Here is an 18,337-nt window from a genome sequence, read left to right as displayed (position 1 = left end):
GAATTTAGAAGAGTTCATGATGTAACTTTTGATTGAAAACCTTATGGTAAATAATATTCATATTTGATGTATACATCCAATGAGAATGATAGGTTACAGTGTTTTAAGATTGGCAGCCTCTTCGACAAACATTAAAAAGCGCACATAAAAAATATATGTTGTCCTTTCTCTCAGGAGTTACAAATACATAAGGCAATATCAGTTTTTCCAGTGTACTGAATTAAATTGGTACATATCTTTAATGGATAGAAAAATTGTTTTTACTTACCAAGTTAGTATTAAGATGTTCAGTGACAAATTATAGTTTTCCATTTAATAAGATACAGTCCATAAATTAAACTCTTTTACAGACAGTAATAGTAATCTCAAGTGAATATAGAAAATTTCTGATGTCACGTGTTGATATCAATGAGTTGGTATGATGGTATAAATGTCTGCCATTAATATATACTATATTAATTTATATGAAACTTGTGTGCTGCTGTTATCATCTGCACTGAATTTTCATTTGTGATTCTGCTTAACTTCATGCAGACTTGCCTTAATTTGTTAAGGATCTGAGTTTAAATTTCGTTTAATTCACTACAGCTTATATTTATGACCTTTGACCTTACTCTTATCTGTAGTTGGCAGCAAATATAGTTTCAGTTGCCAGATTTCCTAAAAATATTATTTGCTATACCTTCTATGAATAGAGGTGGATTCTAAAGAAGATAAAAATACCAGTGATGTCAATAAAACAAATTTTTTTTTTCAGTTTTGTCAATCTTCCTTATTCATTTCATGCTGCTATTTCTGTATATTGCTAAATGTTGTCAACTTGATGCATTATTTTAAAATCATTTTATCTTTAGATTGTCATAATGGAAGTGCAAGGCTTGAAGTCAGTTGCTCCCAATCGAATTGTTTACTGTACAATGGAAGTGGAAGGAGAAAAACTGCAGACAGACCAGGCTGAAGCCTCAAGGCCACAGTAAGCCAGTTGAAAAAAATGTATTGTTGTTGTTGTTTGTTTTTTTAATCCTCCCGAAGAAACATGCTCTATTTATGTGCATAAATGTGTGGTATTACACTCTAAAACTGCTATTTGGCTAGCTTGTCTCAAATGTGTTAGAACTAGTGTGTTCCTTTCTGGATAATGATGTTATAATTAGAATTTTGGCAGAATTCCTGTGTAGTACAAACAGGAAATCCAACATGCAAATGCAAAGCTAATCATTAGGCAATAAAACATTTATAAGTCATTTCTAAGGAAAGCAAATTTTATCATCATTTGTTATTTGAAAGGTAATACATAATCCTATTTCATTTGTGAGAATTGTATTCTAATAGCCTTTTCATTTTTGTCTGTTACAGTTCTTGGTGATGTAACAGTAGATACCATGATTCTGCACAATTATTTGGAATACTTAGTAAGTGGGCTAGAGAAGCAGTTAATGACTACTGCTCCATAATCAGAGTATAAAGCTGCTTTTTGCCAGCAGTTTGATGTTTCAGATTCTGGCAATGAGTTAATTAAGTTAGTAAGATGTTCTCTTTAACTCATTCAAACTTGAGGACCCATCATGGTCTCTAGTAGAAACAACCAGGCTGGCCTGAGGAATTCAGATGCAATATGCTTGACCTTCATTTGTACATTACCTTTAGAAAACATTTTTTTTCTTCTATTTAATCTTTATTCTAAATATCTTATAGGATTTAGGATTTTTGCCTTATTATAATACCAATATGTGACCTGTTCATTCAAGAGACCTCTGTTGAGATCCCAAATAGGCACTAAAGATATATGAGAAATGTTCATTTTCTTTAGAGCAGGCAGGATAGGGAGATACAGTGGGTTATGTGTAATGGAAGAGAGGTGCTCAGAGTGTTAGGGGGTTGAAAAGAAATAAGTCAAAGCTTCTCATCCTAACCTACAAATTCCTACAGGCCTGCCCTTGACCAATCTCTCATGACCTCTGGGATCTCACCTGCTCCCTCTGTTCTACCGATCTTCTGCAATTCATCTGCCCTCGACTTCATGCAGTTCCTCAAACACTTATCCACCCATTCCCGGTGTCGCACTTGCTTTCCCCTCTGCTTGTAGTCATCTTCCCTGTTATCTTTGTATAGCTGTTTTCTTGGCATTGAGAATCTCAACTTAACCATCACTGAGAATAATCCTTCCCTTTAACCCAGTGGGAAATGTATATTTTCTGGCTCACCACTTTTTAATTTTTGGACTGTGTTAATTATGTGTTTATTTTGCAATATATTTCCTCCTGAGAAAAGGACAAAACATCTTATCCTATTTAGTCTTATATCTGAGTACTTAGTAGGCATTCAAGTGGAATTTATTAATTAATTGACTAAACTTATTTTTGTGATCTAGTCACAGTATATATTTGGGGGTAATACATTAGTATATTCACAGAATTGTGTAATCATCACCACTATCCATTTTTGAATATACTCATCATCTAAAAAAAAAAAACAAAAAAAACAAAACTGTACCCTTTAGCTATCAACCCCTAACCACTCCAGTCTTAAGCAACCACTAATTTGCTTTCTGTCTTTTATAGATTTACCTATTCTGGACATTTCATATAAATAGAATTATATATACAGTCATGTGTTTCTTAACAGCAGGGATATATTCTGAGAAATGTGTCATTAGGTGATTTTGTTGAACATCATAGAGTATACTCATACAAGCTGATATGGTATAAATATTTTTCCTTACATGTATATATTTCATATGGAAAGCTAAATGTCCTAGCACCGTTACATTTTTCCTGCCTGATGTGCAATGCCAGTATCAAGTGCCATATATTAAGTCTGTTCAAGTCCTTTGCCCATTTTTGTTTTCTCAGGTTTTAAGAGTTCCTCTATTTTGGATATTAGGCCTTTATCATATATGTGATTTGCAAACCTTTTCTCTCATTCTGTGAATTTGTTCACTTTCTTGATTTGTATTTTGAAACACAAAATTTTGATGAAGTCCAATTTATTTTTTTCTTTGTTGTGCCTTTGTTGTCACCACTGAGAATTCATTGTCAAACCTAAAGTCACTAAGCTTTAGCTCTATGCCTTCTCCTAAGACTTTCATAATTTTAACTCTTATATTTAGGTCACTGATCCATTTTAGGTTGATTTTTGTATATGGTGTAATGTAAGGGTCCAGCTTCCTTCTTTTACATGTGACTATTCAGTTGTCCCAACACCATTTGTTGAATTTTTTCCTTACTGAATGTTATTTGCATCCTTTTTGAAAATCAGTTGACCATAGACACATGCATTTGTTTCTGGACTCTCAATTCTGTTTTACCAATCTATATGCCTGTTCTTATGCCACTACCACACTTTCTTGATTACCATTGCTCTGCAGTAATTTTTGAAATCAGGAGTGTAAGGCTTTCACCTGTGTTGCTTTTCAAGATTGTTTTGGCTATTCTGAAATTTGATATGAATTTTAGGAAGTTTATCAACTTTTGTAAAGATTATGCAAAGATCACCAACTGAGATTCCAGTAGGGATTATGTTGTAACTGTAGGTCGATTAGGAACATACTGCCATCTTAACAGTATTAAGTCTTCTGATCCACAGACATGGAATGTCTTTCTATGTATTTAAGACCTTCAGTTTCCCTTTCAACAATGTCTTGTAGCTTTCAAAGTAAAAGTTTTATTTTTTGTTACATGTATTTCTATTATTTTATTCTTTTTTATGCTATTGTGAGTGGAATTGTTTTCGTAATTTTACTTTTAAATCATTCAAATTATTGGAAATATAATTATTTTTGTATATAGATTTTATGTGCATCAATCAAGCTTACTGAGCTTGCTTATTAACTCTAAAGTTTTTAGTGGATTTTGTAGGCTTTTCTATGTGCAAGACCATGTCATCTGCAAATACTGATAGTTTAACTTCTTCCTGTCTCATTTAGATTTCCATTATTTAATTTTTTTGACTAATTGTCTCCAGTTCAATGTTGAATAAAAGTGGTAAGAAAAGGCATGTTGGTGGTATTCCTGATCATAGGGGGAAAACATATAATCTTTTATAATTAAATCTGATTTTAGCTCTGGATTTTTAATAGAAACTCTTAGCAGTTTAAGGATGTTCCTTTCTATTCCTAGTTTGTTTACTGTTTTTATAATGAAAGGGTGTTTGATTTTGTAAAATGCTTTCCTACATCTATTGAGATGATCATGTGGATTTTATCTTTTATTCTGTTGATATGATGTAACACATTATTTGATTTTCAGGTGTTAAATGAACCTTGCATTCCTTGCACAATTCCCACTTCGTCATAATATAGGATTTTAAAAATTTGTTACTGGATTTGGTTTTCTGTGCTTTGTTGAAGTTTTTGGCCTCTATATTCATAAGAGATATTGTCCTTGTAATTTTTTGTGTAATGTCTCTGATTTTGTTATCAGGGTAATAGTGGCCTTGTAGAAAAAGTTTTAAGTGGACCCTTCAATTTTTTTCAAAGGTATGAAGAATTTGTGTTTTTTTGAAAGCATTTGGTAGAATTCACCAGTGGAGTCATCTGGGACTGAGCTTTTCTTTGGTAGTAATTCTGTGATTATTAATTTGATCTCATGTTATAGATCTGTTCATTGTCTTTCTTCTTGAGTCATTTTAGGTTTTTCTATTAGGTTGGTGCAAAAGTAATTGTGTTTTTTGCCATTAAAAGTTAATGCCATTAAGTTTTTGATTCATCCAAGTTCTTTAACTTATTGTTACACATTTGATCATAGTTTTTATAATTATTTTTAGTTTCTATAAGGTCAGTAATAGTATTCTGTCTTCCATTTCTGATTCTAGTAATTTGAATATCCTTTCTTTTTTCTTAGCCCGTCTAACTAGAAGTTTGTCCATTAAAAAAACTATTTTAAATGACATTTCTAGTATTATTTCTTGGACTCTCTCCTATTTTTCTATTCCCTATTTTATCTTCATTCTGCACTATTTACCTCCTCCTTTTTTTAGGTTTAGTTTGCTTTCATTTTTACCGTGTGTTAGGTGAAAAGTTAGGCTTTTGATTTCAGATCTTTCTTTTTTCTTAATATAGGCAATTGCAACTGTAAATTTCCCTCTAAGCACTGCTTTAGTTGCATTTGTAAATAATGATATAATCTCTTTTCATTGTCATTCATCAAGGTCCCTTTGATCAGCAAAATATTTTGTTTCTGTAGTAAATAGAGTCAATGGAAGAAGGTTCTTAGCTGCAGGAAATATAAACCCCAGGTCCTGCCATGCCACTCCAGTGGCCGAGAGAATTGAAGTCTTGTCAGTCCTGAAACCCACTGGAAGAATACTATTGTACCACCACTTGTTGGGAAGCTCTTTCATGGTCCTTAGATTATTTTATTAGGTCTACCCTACTAATCCATGAGATATTGAGGGAGTGCAACTTCTCTAATAATCTCAATGCCATGTTTTTTTTTCTTCCCCACATAATCTTCTCTGTTTTATTTAGGTATAAAATAAAATCCATCTACTGTAGATTAGATGATTTTTAGTAAATTTATACATTTGTGCAACTATCATCAAAATTCAATTTTTAGACATATCACTTCAGAAAGTTCTGTCATGGCCATTTGCAGTCTATTCCTGCTCCCACTCTCAGTTCCAGGAAACCACTCATCTATTTTCAGGCTCTGCAATTTTACTTTTCCTGGATAGTTTATATAAATGGAATCATGCAATATGTAGTCTTTGTATCTGGATTTTTTTTTTGCTTATCGTAGTTTCTACAAAATCTTATATTTAATTGATACTTAAATTTGGTTTGTGAGACCAATTAACTTTTATCTGAAGTTATGTTATTTTAACACTTTTTTTTTTTTTACAAACAGTAAAAGTTTCATGGGCTGTTATTTAATTTTCTGTATATTCATAATGTATTTGAAAGGGCTTCTGATATTGGGGAACAAGTGCATGAACAATATAAGTGAATTAAAATACTTAGAAACCTGAGAGAAAGTATTATAAAAAGCCCCCAGTGCTCTTTTTTTAAAATTACTCTTTCTGTAAGGAAATTTGACTAAAATAGCCTTTCTGTGTTTCCCCATGAACACTGAGTTAACTTTTTAAATGAATTAAGAGATTTGTGGTATCCCAGGGCAGATTACCTTAAAAATGTATCTCATGAATGCTGACCAACTGCAGCTTTTTAGCAGTGTCATTACTTTCATCCCGAACTCATCTTGCACAACAGGAAAGAGATTTATCTCCTCCATCATCATAGTGAATTATGTCTCAGACACGTTTTCCAAATTTTAATGCTTCAACAGTTTGTGCTTTGTTGGAGATAAATTCATTCTTCTGTCTGATACTAATTAAAGTGCCTTATTTAGTCCATATTTCCAATACACTTAATCAAGATTTCTGGCCATTGCCTATTTCATTCCTGTAGTTCTGATTTCCTGCCAGCAATTAGGGGGAAACAGCGTGTGAGGTTGGTACATAACCTAGGACCTGGGGTCTAATAAACGTGGTATTGATAGACAAGTTTGATTTACAAAGAGTGACGGGGAGACAGTGTAATTTGAGAAAGTTTCATTTTAATTTTTATTTTGTAAAATAGGGAAGGGAGTGTGGATAAACTATATATTTCAGTTATGGAGAAAATTCCTGTTATTTATGGATTTTTAAGTCATCGTTTCACAGTCTCTTAGTAAACCAGGAAGAGTTTTGTATGAATGAGATACAGAGGAATTGTTTCTATACTTTATAGCATTTTACCCTTTCCAGACATTTCATTTATTTTGGTGTTAGCCCATACCCTTAATGATACCACTGAAAAGAAAATGGAGGGATAGTAGGAGGGATGACCAGCTGTGGGGTGGTGAAGGGAGAACAAAATTTATTATGGTCATATAGTAGTCCTAAATTTCCTTATATGTACTAGTCTTTTATTCCCTCCAAGTGTTAAGTATCCTTTGAGTGCCTAAACAAACACAGGAGCTAGTAATAGCCTATGGAAGGTAAAAATAGATCTTGGTACCAGGAAAATAAGGAAATTCATTATTAAACACAAATAAGGGAGAACATTTAGCATGATATCTAACCTCTTTTTTAATTTTTTCATTTTTTTGTAGAGATGAAGTCTGTGTTACCCAGACTTGTCTCAAATTCCTGGCCTCAAGCAATCCTCCCACCTCAGCCTCCCAAAGTGCTGTGATTACAGGTGTGAGCCACCATACCCAACCTTGAAATCTAACCTCTTAACAAATTTTTAAGTGTCCAGTGCAGTACCACAATAAAATAAAAGTGCACTGATAATCACACTAGGGAATTAAATATCGGTAACATTTGTTAGAGGAAAAAAACAAAAACACCAGGAAGCCACACTGGTGTGGCTTTTGCCACCCCTTCTGTCTCTCCTTCATCCCATAGTGCTGTTTTATTAAAAGCATTTGAAGATTAATGGGTCTCTACTGCCCACCCCCTGAAAGTAATAAAAAGACAAGAAGCAATAAGAAAAACTAATGAATTGTGTGTCATTAGAGAAATGTATTTATGGATATTATGATAGAACATCCTTTTGCCTCATAAAAATGATGGGAAATACAGTCTCCAGTACCAATTTCTAGAAACTTTAAATTCTTAACCAGAATTGTAATATCTGTCAAACTATTGAAAGAACATTGCAGCTACAAATGGAATGCTTATCACGATGGCAAGGTACTGAGACAATGTTTAAGAGAGATTAAATACAGACTGCATATAAAACAAGATAATCTAACCATGCTTTTTAAAAGCATATTAGCTTCCATTTTAATTCAGTAATGTCCGAATTATTTTTGAAGTATAATTCATTAGTCAGCTGTTCTTACAGACTAGAGATAAAATAAAATATGCTACATTTTTGTGTGATCTTTGAAAAACTGTGCCTTCTTTTTTTTTTAGATGGAGTCTCGCTCTGTCACCAGGCTGGAGTGCTGGAGTGCAATGGTGCAATCACAGCTCACTGCAATCTCCACCTCCCAGGTTCAAACAATTCTCTGCCTCAGCCTCTTGAGTAGCTGGGACTACAGGCGTGCACCACCACACCCAGCTAATTTTTGTAGTTTTAGTAGAGTTGGGGTTTCACTGTGTTGGCCAGGATGGTCTCGATCTCTTGACCTCATGATCTGCCCACCTCGCCCACCCAAAGTGCTGGGATTACAGGCGTGAGCCACCACGGTCAGCCAACTGCGCCTATTTTTAATGAACCAAAGACAAAACACTCAAACCATACAAAAGTTTTCTCTCCTCTCATTTCCATCTTCAAAATCATGACAGATTGCTTCTTTTTATATAAATAAATTCACTAGAAGTAACATTTCTCAAGACCGATACTGTTGGTGCAGAACAAAATGAAGCCTAAAGAGATAAGCATTAGCCAAATACAGAAATTTACATTCATTGAGAATTTATTTACAATAAAGGGAGCAATCTGGGGATCCTTAAAATTAGAGGCATCTGAATTAATAAGAAGATATGATGGATTTAGATTCCAGATGTTAGCTGAAGAGCATTCATAAGCTCCAGTGAAAAACAGCATGGAGAAATAGGAACACTTTCACACAGTCGATAGGACTAAAAACTAGTTCAACCATTGTGGAAGACAGTGTGGCGATTCCTCAAGGATCTAGAACTAGAAATACCATTTGACCCAGCCATCCCATTACTGGGTATATACCCAAAGGATTATAAATCATGCTGCTATAAAGACACATGTACACGTATGTTTATTGCGGCACTATTCACAATAGCAAAGACTTGGAACCAACCCAAATGTCCATCAGTGACAGACTGGATTAAGAAAATGTGGCACATATACACCATGGAATACTATGCGGCCATCAAAAAGGATGAGTTCGTGTCCTTTGTAGGGACATGGATACAGCTGGAAACCATCATTCTTAGCAAACTATCGCAAGAACAGAAAACCAAACACCGCATATTCTCACTCATAGGTGGGAATTGAACAATGAGAACACTTTGACACAGGAAGGGGAACATCACACACCAGGGCCTGTTGTGGGGTGGGGGGAGCGGGGAGGGATTGCATTGGGAGTTATACCTAGTGTAAATAACGAGTTAATGGGTGCAGCATACCAACATGGCACATGTATACATATGTAACAAACCTGCAGGTTGTGCACATGTACCCTAGAACATAAAGTATAATAATAAAAAAGAAACTTTTGGAGAAAGATTATAGAATTATGATTAGTAATATTTGTTGTGATCCTGTGACAGTTTTTTCAGAACAGTCTTTTATAGTTATCGTTATTACTTGATTTGGTTTATGTAACAAATTATTGAGGGGTCTAAATTTGGAAGGGCTTAAATAGGAAGCTTAATTCTTACCACAGCACAATCCTCAGGTACTCTAGGATCTCTCTCCCATACCGTCCTTGAAGACATCTTTGCAGATGCCATACCTTTTCTGGTTATTTTAGGTATTGAATAACATGTTCAGGTATTAAATTTTTCAGAACAGTTTAAACCAGGACTTACACATTTCACAACCTTTTTTCTTTCCTTCTAAATCACTCAGAACCCTGTAGTGGGAAAAAGTGACCTTAGTCCCTTTTATCCAGTCTTGTTTTTCCTGCTCATCTAATCTTTCTACAACATTTGTTTAGGGTTGCAGTTGGGAGGAAGGGGAATTAGGCGTGGAATGTCTATGTATGTAGGTGCTTTTGTAGTTCTCTCTTGGTTAGCAAATGCCCTTTGTAATAGCAAATGTCCACATGTAACTCTTCTCCGATTAATTCTTAGCAGCTCTCCCACTGCCAGGGACTTCTAACATCACAACATTCCCTCACCAAATTATACATCCTATTGCTGCCCTCTTTCCTCTTCCCCTGGGCTACTGGTTTAATAATATAGCCTCTGTATCCTCTTTCTGCTTAAATTTCATTTCCGCAACAGATGGCTCAAATAAGGTGGAAGCTCCTTGAAGACAAGAAATGTGTATTATACCTTCTGCTTCCCCATTAGCACCAGCTGCAATAGAATGGCTCAGTAGGCACTCTACTCCAATCACAGTACTTTTTCTACTATTTAGAGTATTTAAAAAAGCCTCTCAGTTGGTCTCAGACTATGATACTTGGTCTAGCATCTGCCCAGTCCAGTCCTCATTCTCCTACCCCAAGTTCCAATTTTTCTAGAAATTCCATGGAAAACATATTCACCATAAAGGGCCAATTCTTTTTCTTGTGTGTGTTCACTTTAGGCTCTAGTTCCATGGTCACTTCCAGACTTTTGCTACCCTAACTGGGACGATGTTTTTCAAACTGTGAGACTACCTGGATAAGCAAGACAACTTCCCCAGGCATACATAGGCAAATGTATATTTTTAATAGGACTGAGTAGGAACCCTCTAGTTCCGTAAGTACCCTTTCCTAAAGGCCTTCTGCTCAGTCTCATTCTCAGCCTCCCTTTCACAGTCATCCTTCTCCCACTTTACAAAAGAAAGGTACAACTCTCACTCAACTCAGGCCTTAACAGTGGTGGTTCTTGTTCCAGATTGAAAAAACCTCCAGGGTACCGTTCAGAAGGCAAATGTGTAATATTACCATTGGTTTTGAGAAAGTGATTGATTGATGATGTAGTAAATTCTTCTGCAAATTAGATGGCTTGTATTTTACTTTCAGTAAAGTTGGCAAAGAATTTATACAAGTATTCAACTGCTAAATAATTGAAAAAGAGTTTTTGCTTATTAATCGCTGCATGGTTTGGGGACATTTAAATAGGAATTAAATTGATGGGCATTGCTGTAATAATGCTCCCATCTACTTATTTTCTTAGAGCTTACAACAGAAAAAAAAATCCTGGATTAAAATTAATGCTGAACTCTGTTTCAATCTATGGATACATGCACTAATTGGAAGAAAAAGCACTATCCATTTCATTGAGATGCATATCTAATTTATTTTTTATATGTATTATAAATGTACATTTGTGGGACATATTTGTTTTGGATCACTTGAGCATTACTGTCTAATAAAAACTCAATTCAATGGTTTTTGGGACTAGACCCTTATGATCAGAGAAAAAATATATACATATGTATGGCATAGATAATTTTGATAAGGTCATTAATATTCAGGCATTAACATATATTACAGTAGAAAACAATTCTAAGTTTCTGGGGAAATGAAATCAAAGTAAAGTGTTCTATGAAAAAATAAATATTATACATTTCTGTAAGGAGTTTTGCAGGTATTTTTCTAAATCGGTGGTGGGATCATATTGCTACAAAATAGTCATACACTGCATAATGATATTTTGGTCAATGATGGACTGCATATATGAATGACTGGTCCAATAAGTTGATAATGGAGCTGAAAAATCCTATCTCTTAGTGACATCATAGCCGTCGTAACATCACAGTACAGTTACTTAATTTTTTTACTAATTCAGTGTAACCTAAGTGTTCCGTTTTTATAAAGTCTGTAGTAGTGTGCAGTAGCGTCCTAGGGCTTCACATTTACTCACCACTCACTCACTGACTCACCTAGAGCAACTTCCCATCCTGCAAGTTCCTTTCATGGTAAGCACCCTATACATGTTTACCATTTGTATTGTTTGTACCGTATTTTCACTGTACCTTTTCTGTGTTTAAATATGTTTAGAGATACACATACTTACCTTTGTGTTACAGTTGTCTACAGTATTCAGGACAAAACATGCTATACAGATTTGTAGCCCAGGAGCAGTGGGCTATACCAAATAGCCTAGGTTTGTAGTAGGCCATACTGCCTAGGTTTGTATAAGTACACTCTGTGATTTTCACACTCTGTGATATTCACACTCTGTGATGTTCACATAAGCAAGCACAAAATTGACTAAGGATGCATTCTCAGAGCCTATCCCCATCATTAAGCAATGCATGACTGTAGTTAGATTCCATTGTATTTACTTAAGAGTGACACCACAGTTTTATGTTAAATGTCAGTGTTTCAAATGCACCAGAAATTATATTCTTTGCAACTCTTTATGTTAAAAATTTCTAGATGTCCACTTAAAAATGTGTGAAGAAGGTAAATTTTTCAGAATTATTGTGGGAAGTGCATGAGAAAAAGTTTGAAGGGTTGCTTTTCTAGGATATGCCGTTTATATGAGCCTGAATTAAGTCCTGAAGTTTAAACACTTTAGTGTTGTCATACTTCACATGCAAATTTTTGAACCCATACGGTCAGAAGAAATGCCTTTATTCTAAGATGCTGCAACTGTTACATCTAGAGCTCTGTCCAGCAGTCCAAGAGATATGCCCAGGGCTGGTCCACCCTCAGTGCTGCTGGTGCAGATCTTTACATAGGGCAGGGTTCCTAAGGGGGCATTAAAGTACAAATCTTCTGTTGGGACACAAGCCCAGTAATAACTACTCCAGAGTATTGCTGTAGAGAGCAAATGGAGATCGCACATGTAAAGGATTTGTCAAGATCTTCAACAATCTGTGAGTGAATAACAATGGTGATATCCACAAGTTAGGAAAGGCATTTTAAGAAACCTAGTTGCATAGCTCTTGGTATGAATTAGTAAATAAGTTCATGCCTTGAGAAATTAAATTTCATAATATTTAAAAACAGAAATACATTGAATGAAGGATAAGGAAGTAAAATTTTTCTGTTGGAAAATTTTAAAATTGTTTACTTAACAAATCAAGATTGTATTCAAGGTGTCCAACATGATTATTTGATATATGTGTATGTTGTGTAATGATTATTACAATCAAGTTAATATATCCATCATCCCCTGTGTTGTACAGAGATTCCTAGAACTTGTTCATCTTATAACTGAAAATCTGTACTCCTTGATCAACATCTCATTTCCCTCACCTTCAGCCTCTGGCAACCGCTGTCCTACTCTTCATTCCTATGAGTTTCACTTTTTTAGATTCTACATATAAAGATCATGCAGTAGTAGAATTTCTACATTTTAAAATGTTAACGACAGGGGATTATAGTGGGTGTTTATCAGTACAACATGGTTTTACAAGAAAGACTGAGACATTGCAGAGTATAAATCCTAGCTTTGCCACAGGTTAGCTGTGTTACTGCGGCTATTTGTATCTGTTTGAGTCTGTTTCTTCATTGGTATGAAAGAAAGAGTGGTACCTATTTCAAGGACTATTTTGTGAGTTAATTGGGGTAATATAGGTAGGAACACTCAATCATTATATTCTGCAGGTACCTCTGCCCATATATTCACTATTTTTTCTTTTAGCCTTTGCTTTGAGTGGTGTTTATTTTTTTATTTTTCTACTCATGTATTCATTTTTCTACTTTTTTAAAATCTCTTCTTTTAGCATCCTATTTTTAAGTCCAGGAAATTTACAGGAGGAGCTTCACACTTAATAAAGGATTGAGTGCTTTTGACAGTACCAAACAGCAAACATTATTTTATGAAGTGGAATGTGCTTTTGTTTCCCAAGTCCTTTCTGAGATTTTTGGCTTGGGTGTTTGTATTGTCATATAATATTTATTTGTTAAGCACTTTATAATCTTTTTTTAAGATTTGAGAGTTAGCTACAATCAAATGGAGATAGGTTTCAAAATGAATAATGCCTAGTGTCAGTTATGAAGGTAAAAGATTCGTTGGTTGTCATATATTCTCTATCAACATTGGTTTTGTGTCTTAGTTGATGTCATTGAAGATTTATATCTGCTGTGCTAAAGTGCAGCCGTCAAAGGATCTCTAGTGCTGTGCAGCATAATATCCTGCAGTTGTTGACAGTAATTTTACAGCTGTGTCTTCCATGTTGGCACCATGTTAATACATTATATGAAGAGCACTTGACTATTACTTGTTCTGGAGTTATGGAATTAAGGTGAAGCTGGGATCTTCCTCTGTAACTGACACGTGCATTAGCAAAAGAAATGATAATCTTAAATTGGATGCAACCTTATATTATTGCTATTCTTTCAGATACAGGGAAATCTGAAAGAGTTCATAAAAATATCTTGGAACACTTTGTAAGTCCTCAGTGGTAAGAAGAGAATAGATGAGGTTGTTTCTGCGAATCAGAGTATTCAGATAACCTCAGTGAACTGGAGATCCAAGCAGAGTGGGAGTCAAAAATGCAGCCGTGTGTGGTGGCTCACGCCTGTAATCCCAGCACTTTGGGAGGCTGAGGCAGGTGGATCACCTGAGATCAGGAGTTCGAGACAAGCCTGACTAACACAGTGAAACCCCGTCTCTACTGAAAATATAAAAAACATTAGCCAGACGTGGCGGTGGGCACCTGTAGTCCCAGCTACTCAGGAGGCTGAGGCAGGAGAATGGTGTGAACCCGGGAGGCGGAGCTTGCAGTGAGCCAAGATCACACTACTGCACTCCAGCCTGGGTGACAGAGCGAGACACCGTCTCAAAACAAAAACAAAAACAAAAACAAAAAATGTCATACTGTCTCATGCCTTTGTGTGTACACATGGTACCTCCCTGATCTTTCTCTGCCCAGGAACTCTGATTGATATTTCAAGACCAGTTCAACTTGGTGAAGGTTTTGTACCCATATTGATCTCAGAACACTCTTTTTCATTAGCACAAAGTCAATACAATATATTTCCATTTTTATATTCTAGTGACTTATGTATAGCTTCAGAGCAAAAAATACTCATTTTTTAGCTTCCATAGTGTGTTTTTGTATATACACATTATATAGAGATTTTTTAGTTATGGAGTTTTGTATGCAGTATAATTGCAGTGGTCGTAAGATGAAGATTGACGTTCTTTGCAAGTGAAGTGTATTTTAAAATGTATGCCCTACACCTCCCATCTCACACATTCAAATGAGGTAATTCCCATTTGAAAAAATAAACTTTCTTTTTTTTTCTTAATTTGGCCATGATTCTGATCTATGCATTATGTAATTATTTTATATGTATATCAGTCTGCTACAGGTTCTCCTGCTTTAACGGAAACTTTTAGCTCAAACCACCTAAGTAACGTATTTTTCCTTACTGAGACACTATTATTTATATATCCATGACAGTGATTTTTCTCCTTTTATTTATAAGACATTTTTTTGTCAGTAAGTCATTTAGTAAGGTTAATGGCAAGCTGAATATTTTAAAATTAATACAGTTTTTTTAAAATCATAATTTCTAAGCCTTCCTGTTTAAAAGGGAGACTTAAATCTCCTGAAGTACTGATAATTATCAGGTAACTTTTGCAGCATGAGAGCTATTGTCCACAGGAGTTTCTCCTTCTCTTTGAAATTTGAAGAAAATTTTCTAAGTATAGGAACTCTGCGACCTGGAAGATAACAGCACTATTTTTTTTTTTTTATTTTGTTTTGTTTTCCTGGGAAGAATAAGTCTATGTAAACTTAGGATTTGGGGAATTTTTTTGTACTTACATGTCTTCCAAATTAAAACTATAGGCTTTAGAAACATGGCTGCAAAGATATTCATATAACATTATTTAAAGAAATGTTTTTTAAGGAAGAGAAGATGAGCCTATTTTTAATTTGTTTTGTTCCCGGAACTTCATTGACTTAAGACCACCAGAGAAATCACAGTGGTGGTGAAGTGTGGCTAAAAAATAAAAATGAAGAATTAGTCAATTTTTAGACAAGTAACACTTTTGTGTTCCTGGCTCAGATTTCCTTATTACATAAAATGCAAGATGGATCTGGTTGGCGAAGATGTGAAGTCTTTTGGCTTATAAAATAGCAAATTTTACCTGAAGCAAGTCTGTGAAATTCTCACTGTGTTCTAATGTCTAACTTTCCTTTTTTGCCGTAATATAGCTTTGCTGGCAGATGGCAGCATTTGGATCATATTGAATTTGGCAAATTCTCATAAGAATCTTCAAAAATTTTAATATTTGAATGTGAAAAAAAATCATGAATTTTATATAGTTCTACCAAAATGGTAGAGATGAAATTACATCTTTTATGTCCTGTATTACTTCACTTTCAAGTAGGGTAGATGTCTAGGAAAAAAAAGTGGAACAATATTTATGCACTATGAATATGATTCTAATGATGTGAAAACTTAACCTATCATTATCCACATTTAAAAAATTGTGTTTTTAAAGTGGTGCATTTTTTTTTTGTTAAAATAAAATCAGTAGCTAAATATCAACATCCACATCAATATTAAATAACTTTAGCTGTTGGTTCCCTCTGAAAACCCAAAATGTCCAATTGTTTGTTTTACATGTGAGCAGTGTTTCAGGTTGCCTCATTCTTGAATTCTCTCTCTGCAAATACTGGATTCTGGGTGAAGGCCACTGATCCAACATCTGGGAGAGGCTCATTAGTCCTTTATTAAATGAAACTTTTGGTAACTAGGACCCAAACAGACATAAGTTATTTTAAGTTCAGCTCTGAACAAACTCATGTCATAAAAAGTTTTTGTTGGACTTTACTGTTTATTTGAGCTTTTTGCTAAGCATATACCCTACTAATAGTGGGAATAGAATTATAAATTGCTTAGAGCAGGGGCCTCGATTTCTGCTGTGGCAAGCTCATTAAAATTACAGAAGTAACAGTATTTCTAGAAGACTCAGAGCAAGTTTGTGGACTAAATGTGATTAGTCACGTTTGTTATGAGACTTACTAACAGATGGACTTGTTTCCCCTATAATCAGACAGATTGGTGATTACATTAAAATTTCATCATTAATATTTTCTTGGGCATATCTGTGACAGTTTCATGGCTCAGTTTTTTTCAGAGAAGGTCCCCAACTAAGCCAGTGACCTTTGCTGTTTTCCCACAGTTGGTGGGATCTTTAGAAAGAGAAACTTGTTTACACCAGTCTCAGCTTGGCTTTCTTGCTTTGACTCCATGGAACTGCTCTTTCTGTTCGCAAAGAGGCTGATTCCTTGACTTAGCTACTGCATGTGTTGTTTGTTTTGTTTTCTTTCCATCATGTAGCTTCTGACGGCCTGGATGAAAAGTGTCCGTCCATTTTTGTAGCCATCCTTTTTTTAAAACCAGTCTGAAGATGTAATTGTCAAACAGCGAATTCTTTTAAGTTGATCAAAATAGTTCACAGTTTTGTAGCACCACTTATGTGAATTAAGATATATTACAAGGAAGATAATCTGATCTAGGAATATTTATCCATATAGCATGGATGAGCAAGAATTTCACAGGAAAATATAATCACGGCCTTTAATTAGATAAGAAACAGTATAGATACTGAGATGATAAACAGAAAAGGAGGAGTGTGTTTAGAGGTGAAATATAAATGTTAAAGTAACACAGAATATAGTATAGTATATCATATATATATATATACTGTATCCTATATGTATGTATATTTCATATTGTATGTAACATTGTTTATCTGAAATAAACTTTTACAAAGGGCCTAAACCTGTGAAAGAATACAAAGAAATAGCTTTCAAGTTTAGAAAGAAGACTGTTACTAAAATAAATTCTACAGTTAACAAAATATGCTTTTTAGTTATCCAGATTAATACCAGGCAGCCAATCTTTATCCTCTCTGGATATATTCACATGGATAACTTACTCAACACATTAAAAATAGAAACATTTATATTTCACCTTTAAACATACTCCTCCTTTTCTGTTTATCAACTCAGTATGTGGTATTTCTAGCTATTGGGATTCCTTAGCCAGAGACTTGGCCATTTATTATTTCTTCTTCTTTTTTGATTTCTATATGTAAATTCTGTTGATTCTGCCTTCTTAATATCCAGCAAATCTTTCTTACCACATCATCCTTGCCTGCCCCTTGGTTTGGGCCCTTGCTAGGTTTATTTCAGGAGCCTCTGTCTGGTTTGACTTCCACTTACCTCTGCACCTCTTGCATCTCCAGCTTAGATTCTATGCTCTATAGTATTTTCAAGGAGGAATTCTGTTGCATTTTGGAGGAAGCTGTTTTTATCAGTGGAACTATCCCCTGCATCCGCAGTTATTGAACTTCCCTGGCCTGTGTCCACACATTTTTTTGATGCTGTCCCTACCAGGAGCAGGTCCCATTCCTGGGAAGAATACTATCCTTGCACATGGTCTGCCTTCCTTTCATTCTGCACCTAACTACTTTCCCTTTACCTTTCCTTGAAGGCTCTAGTTTAGGATGCTTTTCTCTGTGAGGCCTTCCCTGAGCCCTTGCTCCCCTCCTTCCCCAGAGGTCTTCAGTAACACCCTATATATTCTCAGTCCCCAGAACTCTCACTGTATGCTCTAGTTGTCTGTCTTTTTGTCTGCTCCCCAACAAAAACTAGAAGCTCCCAGAAGACAGAAGGCAGGTCTTATTCATCATCATATCCTCAGTATCTGGTTCTGTAACTAACCTTTATTTGATGAAGCATTTAACCTCCAATAACTGACAACAGTATTATCTTAATAACTTATTAATGAAGTGT

General features: G+C 35.0%; 1 protein-coding gene across 9 annotated transcripts in view; it reads left to right on the top strand.

The window, feature by feature from the left end:
- CADPS2 (calcium dependent secretion activator 2) overlaps window positions 1–18,337 on the top strand; it is a 573,333-nt gene that overhangs the window by 265,751 nt on the left and 289,245 nt on the right. For all 9 annotated transcript variants that reach the window (XM_045388493.3, XM_045388491.3, XM_065542514.2 and 6 more), the window contains exon 6: window positions 855–973. In XM_045388493.3, coding sequence (XP_045244428.1) covers window positions 855–973 — 119 coding nt within the window. The remainder of the gene's footprint in view (window positions 1–854; window positions 974–18,337) is intronic.

This window comes from Macaca fascicularis, chromosome 3, assembly GCF_037993035.2.
Source record: "Macaca fascicularis isolate 582-1 chromosome 3, T2T-MFA8v1.1".
NCBI classification, from domain to species: domain Eukaryota; kingdom Metazoa; phylum Chordata; class Mammalia; order Primates; family Cercopithecidae; genus Macaca; species Macaca fascicularis.
Note: the sequence above shows the minus strand (reverse complement) of the source record. Positions and strands in the feature narration are given on the sequence as shown.